The 11,114-nt window shown below is 31.4% G+C and overlaps 2 protein-coding genes across 2 annotated transcripts; one reads left to right on the top strand and one right to left on the bottom strand.

Annotated features, from left to right (window-relative positions):
• The first annotated feature begins 3,870 nt into the window (after positions 1-3,870).
• LOC7480085 (uncharacterized) lies at positions 3,871-8,724 on the top strand. The gene is made up of 6 exons (XM_002299910.4): positions 3,871-4,275; positions 4,360-4,415; positions 4,678-4,736; positions 4,867-5,379; positions 5,792-5,969; positions 6,761-8,724. Exons 1-6 carry the CDS (start codon positions 4,131-4,133, stop codon positions 6,908-6,910), a joined length of 1,101 nt encoding a protein of 366 aa, XP_002299946.2. The 5' UTR covers positions 3,871-4,130; the 3' UTR covers positions 6,911-8,724.
• Positions 8,270-8,692, bottom strand: LOC7463853 (uncharacterized). The gene has a single exon (XM_024593886.2). It carries the CDS (start codon positions 8,690-8,692, stop codon positions 8,486-8,488), a length of 207 nt encoding a protein of 68 aa, XP_024449654.1. The 3' UTR covers positions 8,270-8,485.
• Positions 8,725-11,114: the final 2,390 nt, after the last annotated feature.

The following is an 11,114-nucleotide window of genomic DNA, read 5'->3' as shown; positions in this document are numbered from 1 at the left end:
TGCATTTATGCTTAAGATAGTTTTTGAAGTCTTTTCAAGATAATGATATTTTTTTCAATGATTGAAACCACTTAAAAGGACTCCCTTAGAGACATACCTTAAGAATGTATATCATACAAAATGAGTTAAAACTCTTGAACTTGGTTTATTACAGTCCTTGAATCAACCATCTTGAAATCTAAAAATTTATCGACTACAAATTACTTCATACTATCTTCAGCTTTGAATTTTTTTTATCTAAAGCTTTTCATAATGCCTTTTCACTCTTAATTAAACTATACACATCATATAATGTATTGTCCAACCTATTCAAGATGTAGTTTTTGCTCATGAAATCAGTATGATTCCGTGCATTCACAACCATCACAATAGTAGGATGAAATTCATTTTCTAATGATTTTGGCACCTCTTAAAGTTCAACCTATTGAACTTTTTAGATTTCTTACCATGTACCACAGAAGGTGATGGTAAAATCCTCATTGTCAAAGTAGTACTTGCTGAAGCAACATTAATTGACACGACCAAATCTTGAGTATAATACATGATATAATCTATAAAAAAAAATTGTAGCCAATAATATTTATAAATAAATACTTTAGCTCCATGATAAGCAAGTAATAAAACAAAAACTTATAAAAGAGAAACTTTAAAAATAAAAATATTTAAATTATGTAAGATAAAATTCATAATCATTCTTTTTTATTAGGTTACTATGTTAAACTCTATTTTGTTCACTTAGATTTATTCAATTATTATTATTTCAATTACGACTGTACTGTATAAAAAAATAGTATCGTGTCAATAATATTTTTACTAAAAAGTTCTTAGGAAAGATCGCATAGGTCACAAATGGTCCCGCCTAAAATCTAATCTTTTTATATAGAACTTTCTAGACTATATTTGTTCACCGCACTAATTTTTGTATATGTGAACAAAACCAACCAGATAACTTTAAATGTCAATCATATGAAGTATAAGTAAGACAACATAAATTATCATAAACAAGTCAATGATTCACTTATTGGAAAAATATAAATCAATAAGATTTATGATATGCATCAAACCATACAAATAACATGAAAAATAATTCTAGAAGATAAACTATAACTTAAAAAAAAAATTATATAGCAACCTTATAAAATTAAACAAAAAGAAAAAATAATCATAACACATCAAAGGTTATAGATTAAAGCATTTTTAAAAAATTATATACGTGAGAATATAACAATTTTAAAGGAAGTTAAATAGTAACTTAAATTTTAAAGTTACTAAAAACCTCTTTCAAAATTAATTTATATTATTAATTTCAATTTTTTTTCACAATATAAACTAAATAAAGCCTTAAAATTATAAACCAAAGGTTGCGTATGTGTGTGTGTGTATTAGACTAGTGAGTAATGATGTTTAGTTTATCATAACAAGACATGTTAAATATAAAAAAGTTTTCAAGGAAAACCTAGAGTTCATGCAAGTTTCAATCTATAAGTACGCAAAAGAATAACTAATGACAAACATGCTTTCAACACAATAATAATAATAATAGAATACTAGCATGCATACAAAGCATATATTAAAATTTGCAATGATGTAAAAACAAACAAATCTAGCATGCATACTAATAATAAAATTAACTATGCTTAAATTAAAACAAGAAGGGTACTTACTTGTTAAAGTACTTTATAATAATGAATCTTTTGTTGTTGTCAATAATGAATTATTTGTCCTTGAAGATTTGTTGCTCCTCACTTGTACAACTAGGATGTTTGGAATATGTCTCCTACAATTCTAATATCATCACCTTGGTTTAGATGCACTTCTAAACAAGGTCTTTGAACAAAAAATTATGTAACTCAAATATCTCTTAACAAGATGAACCCAAGCTCTAGATTTGAAAGAAAAATCAAAGCATAAAAAGGAGAAGAAAAAATAAAAATGATATGAGGAAGAGTGTGTAAAATTTGAAAAATTCAAGTTAGAAACTCTTAATTCACCCATTTTTTATATTAAGTTTTGGAAGCTAAAAGGTTGAAGAATTAATAAGGATTATTTCCCACCATTATCAACATTTAATTAGCCGCCATAAATCAATAATTAAATCTAGAAAAATCAAGGGTTCTTTGAGTAGGAAAACCAAAGGTTTTTTTAAACTAATTTCTCTTTCACCCATTTTTTTTTAATTAAAACAATTTTTTAACATCGATTTTATTGATTTTGCCTTAGATTATATTTTATGTATATAAAAAAAACCATCTTTATATCCATCCATTATAAATGACATTTAAAATATTTAGTGAAGTTTATATAGGCTTGTCAAGTGGTTTCATTTGAAACGTCAAAACAAGTCTCGATCCATCATAAATGAAAATTTTAATGGCAAATCAATAACAAAAAAAATTTAAAGAGTTAGAATATTCTTTATTTTAAACATTTGGTTATCATGTTCTTAGAGTAAAAAAAAAATCTAGACGTTGCTAATGTTTTCTTTAGTAGAAAAAAATTAAATAATATGAGAATTGATCCAATGTGACTCGGTTGCCTTAGTGGATTCAAAGACAACCTGGATGACTTGTAAAAACATAGTTTGACTCAAAATAAATATTTAAGATAATATCTTTTTAATAAACATTAAGATGACAACATATTGAATTGATGCGGGTCAACCCACGTCAACGTGTCAATCCACATACCATGTCATGAGATCATGACAACCCTATAAAAAACAAATCAAAATAAATTATGAAACACAATTTTTAATAAACTCAATGTTAAAGGATGAAATTGAGAAAAATAAAATAAAAAAAGAACAAAAAAAATCCTAAGTCAACTCTGGTTAACCTGCTAAACCTGCGACCCGGGTCATGAGATCAAGATAACCCAATAAAAAATTAAATTGAAACAAATTATGAAGTAGAATTCTCAATCAACCTAGTGTTAAAAGATGAAATTGAAAAAAAATCAATTAAAGAAAGAACACAATAACAACTCGAGTCAACTAGGGTTAACCTCATCAAACGTGTGACCCGAGTCATGAGATGAGGATAACCTCATAGAAAGCAAATTGAAACAAAAGCATGACGCCTATCCTAATTAACTTAATGGTAAAAGATGATATTGAGAAAAAAATTCAACTAGAAAAAAAAACTCGAGTTAATCGAGTTAATTGGTCAAATTCACTAACCGAATCATGAGTATGGAATAACCCTATAAGATGTAAATTGAAAAACAAATAATAAACATAATGTTGAAAGATGTAATTGAAATTGAAAAAATAGATTAGAAAAAAAAAGTACTATTCCAGTTAAATAGTATTATGTGAGGAGAGGTATAGTAAAACCTCATTCCCATTTAGTTTTTTGTTAATATTTAAACATGCACTAACAAATCATGAGATGAAGATAACCTTATAGAAAACAAACCAAAACAAATCACTAGTTTTAATTCTTAATTAACTCAATGTTGAGGGATGAAATTGAGAAAAAAAAGTTAATTATAAAAAGAAAAAAAAACCCGAGTCAACCGGCTTAATATTTCACATTCGTTATTCGAGTCATGAGTATGAAATAACCGCATAAAAAATACATTATAAAAAAATTATAAAACTTAATTTCTAATAAATATAATATTGAAAAAAAAGTTGATTAATAATGTTATAGTAAGGGTGGAGTAAAACCCCATCCCCATTGTAACAAGTACGTGGATGAAGAAGTGATATTTCTTACGCAAAATTGATAAAACCAAAACATTTGGGACTTAAATGATAATAGGATAATGTAGTAAGGGGCTAAAATTGAGGTTCCCCATGGTAACTATCGCCAAATCACAACGCTAGTTTTATTTGTGGGTCCCACAAATCAAACGGTTCCCTGCCATTAATCGCATGACTATTATTTAGAGTAGACTTTATTTATTTATTACTATAAATCCTTTAACGGTCACCAACAAAGACAAACACTAGCTCCACCACCTTTCGACCTCAGTCTCTGCATTAACGGTCACATTTCTTACACCATCTCTTACATCCGTCACAGTTTTTTTAGTTCTTTATCTCTCTCTCTAGGACCCTTCCTCTCTTCAGCTGTAATAATTTTGCTCCATTTCTGGGTCTCACTCTTTTTTTTTTCTTCTCTGCAATGGAACCTGAAAAAATAGATTGGAAGAGAATAGATTCTGTCTTTGTAGAAGATAGATTGTATGAGAACGTAAATGCACCCAAATGGTTTGATTTCTTTGCTCCTGAAGATTCCATAGATGATGAAGCCTGGTTTTGCAGACCTGGTATGCACTCCTTCAAATACCTTCCACGTTTTTTCCCCCCATGTTCTTCTTAGTCTCTCATGTTTTACTGTCTCCCTGTTGCAGATTGTAACCACCCAAAGACAGCTGAGGATTTCTTTAAAACCACACCAACTTCTAAGGTTTTTTTCCCCTTAATTTCAAAGTCTCCAACCTTTTTTTTCTTCATTTACCTATGTTTGTACTAGATAAATAGCAACCAATTTAGCTCATCTATGATTGAGGTTAAATCTTGCATTTCTTTATTTAATCTGAAAAAAATATATATAAATTATGAGTCTCAAATCTTCTTTCCTCGTCCCTTGCTTTTCTCAGTTACCAAAAAGTTCAATTAATTGAAAGTTACTTGACTCTTTTTTTTTTTGTTGAATTGTTCTGGTTCAGTTTTCAAGCTCAGGTGATAAAGCTAGAAGTAGAACCCCTCTCAGCGAGAAGAATCAAAGGTACTCACAAAGCAAACCCGCATGAAGTTTTAAATTTTCTATCATTTTAAGTTTTTCCTTATTTAACAAGAAAGAGTTCAAGATTCAAGCAACTGTCTTAAAGTTCTCTTCTTTTTTTCTCTGGGTTTAGAGATGCAAAATCGAAGAGAAGGGGGCAAAGTCAGTCTTCATTTACATCATACAATTACAAAGCTAATTTCAATCAGGATAGCGAAAATCGGAATCCAAATTTATCAACACCAACAAATCACCATGAGTCTACGAAAGAAATGATCAAATCAAGCAGCTGTGAGAATAATAAACCTATGGATGATGTACCACAAGCCAGGGAGGCACCAAGGCTAAAAAGCACTTTATCGGCTAGGAATTTGTTTGCCGGGAAAGATAAACTAGGTCATATTACTGAGTTTTGCAGTGAATTGAAGAAGATGGCGACAAGAGCGTGGGAAAAAGAGAGTTTGAATGAGAGGGAGAGTCAAGTGGGGGAGAAGAAAGATGGGCTGTTCGTGAGTGAGGGTTCTAGAGAGGTTTTAAGAGAGTTGAATGTGAAGGTGAAAGAGAGCAAACCACTGCTTGAAAAGGATGGAGAGAAATCCGGAGGAAATGAGAAAGGAAGTGTCAAAGAGAAGCAATGGAAGAAGAAGTAAGTTATTTCTCTCTATGCTAGTCCTTTTCAATTTGTACATAAGCAGTTAGCTTGAATTGTGTAGAGGAGGATCATACTATTGAAATTTCAAGGATTATGGTTCTTGTTTTTTTAATATTTGGGGTAGCTTTGAATTGATTAAGGTTTACCCATATAATTTTGTGTCATGGCTGTTGACTTGTGGATTCTTCCCAGAGCTCAAAGATTTCCATCGAACATAAACAGATGGCTTAAAGCCTGACTTAAACTCTTTTGTCCTAAAACTAACTAATACTTGAATATTATTGAAGTGTGTATATATGTTCAGCACAGGCGATTTAAGAATGAACTTGTAAAGATTTGTGACTGACATTCGAATATTCTATGAAGATATTTCAAGGTGCTAAACTTTAGTTGTTGAATTGCGCAGAAGAGATGATGATGCAGAAAACATACCGGTCCCTTTGAATTTGGCAAATGTGAAGATCAAAGGAGAGGAGCGGTTGTTGCAAATTAGGACCAATCCGCCTTCACCTCAATGCTTTTCTGCCAATCGTGCACCCACCAAAACTACTACCCCTTCAAAGGCTTCCAGGTCCAGGCTTACGGTATGCGATGCAACTGTTTCCATACTTAATATTGAACTTTGTGTTGTCTGTTTAAGGGAAGTTAATAATGATATTGACAAACATGGAAAACGAAAGAGTTTGACTGCAGGTTTGAGCATTGAATCAGATATATTGCTTGTTTCTTCTTACTTGTCTCCTTTTTTGCATCAAGAAAAATGAGAATTACTCTAGAATTTGTCTAACAACTACTGAACTGACAGGCATTAATAAATGTAATGAATATGCAAATTGAATGCTTCCCCTTGTCACTTCCATTGGGGATTCGTTCACTGCATGCAATAGATCACTAAATTTCAAACAAACACGTTGATTACGCCATTTAACACGATCTATGGATGTATGCACCCCTATGGAACAATAATTAAAATATGTTAGGTCTCTAGTACTGATTCTCAGTTAATTTGAACGTATCATCATTCCCTTAAGGGGACAGCAACTCTTCGCTTAGGCCAGACTAAAACCTCTGTTGTATTCTTCCACACTATCCTTTCTTCTCAGTAAACGACATTGAGATTCAAGCACGTTTGGTCCTACCTTCATCATAGTCCTAAATTCTGTGTATAATCTAGTGCTCAACTCCTAACTGCACTTTTTTGTTAATTTGATTCACTAATTGTCTCACTAGTGTATTATGATTTTCTGGTTAGAAAATGAGGAACAGTGCACTTGCTAATTTGCATTGTAGCTAAGACGTGTTACTAGCTAAGTCTATGTAGTTGTTTCTAAGAATGTTTGCTTGAGCACTCATGTGATGATGGTGAACTGCGTAGGTAAGGGGAATGCTTGAAGAATTGAAGGATAGGGAGATCACAAAGGAGGAAACTGAGGGCAAAGGCAGAAGTTTTTTAGCTGCCGATGGAAGAGAATCAAGAGTTTTGGATGTTTTCTGGTTCCTAAAGCCCTGCACGCACTCCAGCTGAAAGGTGGAACCCCCGCTCCCTCTCCAGCGAATCCAAAATTCATTGTTTTAAAGATTTTTTTTCTTTTAGCCCAGCTGAAACTCGTCATTACACCTTGTTTTTCTGTTATCCATACATCAACACCTCACATTCTTTAATTCTTGTTCCTTGGTTAATCTGATTCATTCGATGTCAACAAGAGAAAACTGTATGAAGCGAATTCAAACTCATTATAGCCAATAAAATTTGTATTTTTGAACTCCAAAGACATACGAGTGATGCAAAACGCACTATTGGTTCGTATTATTTGGGGTTGTTGCTCTTCCATGGCTATGCTTACCAAGATGACTTATTTTGTTTTATCCATCAAGAAAGAAGGGTATAAACACCAAGCAGCAGATTGACGCATTTTTTTTTTTTACATATGAAGACAGAAGAACTTCACAAATGTTACACGGCTGAACAATAATTCAATGATCAGTCCCACGAGTTGTATGTCTTTCAAACTAGCATGAGAACAAAAAAGATGAAACAACGACACATAAAAGCACCATTCCTTGTTGGTGGTTGGTTAAGCTTGAGCACCGGATTTGCTGAAAACTTCACATTTTGGAAAGGATGGACACTGATGGGTTTTTTTTTTATCTTCGGAGGCAGCATTCATAGGACACATATATACTGTTTCTTATATCGTCATCAATCACAGTGTGTCCATTGCAAAGAATCAGCTGGGAGTCCTTTGTGTCATCTCAAATCATGCCTAACCACCTCGCCTGTGAAAATCTTTCGGTGCTAAGGTCTTTCTGTATGTGTCTCTTCCTTGCGTATATACTACGAGTTTAACTCTTGAACATGATCGACTACACAGTTAGCAATAATGGCTAAACGCCAAACCTTGCCATCCGATTTTAGACATACCGATGTACATGTTGCCGTGTTTTTTGTCCTAACAAAAAAGAAACCCACTGGCATCAATGGCGTTATCTCTTTGTTTTTCGTCTTCGCTTCTGTTTTGGATGGATTACAAATATAACTTACATGCTAACCAGTAACCACTCCCATATTCATTTGATATCTGGTTCTTCGTCTCCCAAAACATTATTGTGTTCTATCTTTATCCCAATTCCCAGTTTCGATGATTTTATAATGGGAAAGAAGATGTCTCCCTTTTTATCCCCTCCTTGGGGAATTAATGTGCTTGCAAATGACTTTCCTTTTCTTCTTCTTTTTAGCAAGAGTCAGATGAAAAGTTTTGAAAAATTAACAAAGATTGCCTAGAAAACAAACCCAAAATCCCGAATTCTGCTTCATGTTGACTGATAACAAAAAGCAAACCCCATCTCCAAAACCTTAATCTTCACATGGACAAGGAACCCAAGAAGAGAGAAAACCATCCTTTATTTACTCTTAATTTATATAGCATCCTTATAACAACCCTCAAGCTTTTCTCTATGATTCGTAATCCCGCACAAAATCATAAACACATCCAACAAAATTAAAATTAAAGTAACAACAACTTATTGCAATCTACATCAGTTCTAAGACCATAAAAATAAAGCAGATAAGAAGAAGAAGAATGTACATGAACATCCTCTTCTACCCTAACCTGAAATTGCAAAGCAAGATATCCAAGAACCTAGACCACGCGTGCCTTGCACGAGGATAGAGTCTCGTGGTATAAACACTTGACTCCCTTAACAGACCTTCCATGGTTTCCACAAAGAGATTCAAGCTCCTCATAGGTGGAATGTACAAAGTCAAAGGCACCGCAGAGAAAGCCACCGTAAAGAAAAGCTGCAGCATCTTAAAGCCCAAGCCACCAAAAAAGTTACTTTTTTTAAAAAACCAAACTATACACGGCTCTCGGTTATTGATACAAATATTTGGAGTTCCAAAGACAAGAGGGAGAGAGGTTTGAGCTCTTCGGATTTCTTGGTAGATCTTGTGCAAGTTTTGAAGGTGAAAGGATTTTGAGATTTTGGAGGGTTTGTAGATTTGCAGAACTCTTTATTGCAGGAGAGTCAAGGAAAGAGAGAGGTCGGACAGAAGTGAAGTTCTGGAAATCTAAAGAAGTTAAAAGATTGAAATGTTCTTGCCGCTACAAGATCACGACAAAATAAACGAGAAACTTGAGGAAAAAAATAGAAGAGTACGAGTACAAGTGCAGGACTAGTAGTTGGTTGGGTGTGGAGGGCTGACTTTTAATTATATTTTTGACTTTTTTTTTTTTGTGTGGCTTTTATCATAATTCATCAAAGTTTTTCCTAGCTATGACTAGTGAACGGTGGATTGTTTATAGATTTATTTTTGTCTGGTAGTAGGAGTACTGATAAAATTTCAGGTTTAATCCACATTTGCTGATGATGACTTATTATTATTATTATTATTAATATAATATCCGAACTAGTTTATATATATTTTAATTAATATTATAGATTCTAAAATTAATAATTATGTAATCTTTAATGATTCTAAAGTTTATGAGACTCGAACGAATGATTTATAAAAACCAAACTCAGAATCTAATCAGTTAAAAAATAATGATGATTAATCATGCTCGTGTTATAGATATGTGACACAAATGATATGTTATGATAAATTAATAATTAATAAAAAATTATTTTTTATATTAAAAAATATTAAATTAAATTTCTATATTAAAAAAAATAAAAATTAGATGTCCGAAAAAAAAAACCATTCCTCTAAAGTCTAAAGGACTGAAAGAGCATTTCCATCAACCATTCTATACTGCTTGAGGAGTGGCAGTATGAACTTATGGAGTGGCGACATCAGTTTTGACCGGTGGATTGGTAGGTAGGAAGGAGAGCAGCCTTGTTTGTTGTACACGTACTTCAGTATCCACGGGTGGCCCGTGCTCTACCGCATATCGGACCAAATTATTTTTAAATATAAAATAAAATAAAACTGTTAAGAGCATATAGAATTTCTTAACAATATTACTTAACCTAGCCAAGCAGGTACCTAGCTATTCGTTTAACTTAATTTTTAATTCAATTATATAAGAGCGATCCCGATTTAAATTAGTTGATTTATCGAGTTCAAATATAATTTTAATAACTAGTAAAAATATAATTTAATTTTAAAAAAATTCAATATAACAATTTAAAAATAAATATTAAAACAATTGAAGATTGGATCGACTGAGTTCCTCCCGTGCACCGGGATCATGAATTCTAATGGATTTAATAATTTTTATTTAATAATTTTATTATTATTTAATTATATGATAAAAATAGATACTCACAAAATTAAACACTAACATGAAAATAGATATTTATTTGAGATTAATAACTCTATAGAAAGCAAATAAAAATAAATAATGCAATTTATTTCTCAATCAATTCAATATTAAATGATGAAATAAAATAAAAACAAAAAAAAAACATATTTGTTGGTGGGTAAACTCGTTAAACATATGATAAGGTAACTTGGACTAGCACGCGAAACCTGTGAACCGAGTTATGGACTCCACTGAAATTATAATTTGTTTTTTATAAACTATTTTTTACTTAACTATATGATAATAAAAATAGACGATCGCAAAATCAAACATCAACCTAATACCGAAATGTTTTTTGAGACCGCGATAACCTTTTAAAAAGAGAAACAAAACCAATTATGAAACTAAATTCTCAATTAACTCAATATCTAAGGATGAAATTGAAAAAAATAATTAAATAAATAAATAAATTCAAACTCGTTAGACCCACGAACCAAATCAACAAACCAAACCTGTGAACAAGTCCATGAACTTTATAAAGTTTAATAACATGGTTTTCTCAGAAATTATTTTTTAACTATATAAGAAAAAAATAGACGGTATAAAAAGTCAAGTTTAATTTAAAAGAAAACAAAGACACCCTACCAGACTCGTAAACCGAGGTAACCGAGATTATCTTGATAAATCTATAATCTATGATAACCTTATAGAAAGATAAAATAAAAGAAAATAAATTACGAAACTAAATTCTCAGTCACCCTAATATTAAAAGATGAAATCGATAAAATAAATGAAAAAAAAATCATAACAAAAAAAGAAAAAACAGAACATTGTAATTCACTTTGCAATGTGGACGTGAGTGAATAGTAGTTTCTTCACACCTTTTAATTCTTGTTTCTTTATAAAATTTAATAATATAGTTTTTTTTTAAACCAATTGCTTTTTACTATACAAAAACAAATAAATTATAAAAAAATCAAGTTT

This window comes from Populus trichocarpa, chromosome 1 (assembly GCF_000002775.5).
Source record: "Populus trichocarpa isolate Nisqually-1 chromosome 1, P.trichocarpa_v4.1, whole genome shotgun sequence".
Taxonomy (NCBI): Eukaryota; Viridiplantae; Streptophyta; class Magnoliopsida; order Malpighiales; family Salicaceae; genus Populus; species Populus trichocarpa.
This window is presented reverse-complemented; position numbering and strand designations above follow the sequence as displayed.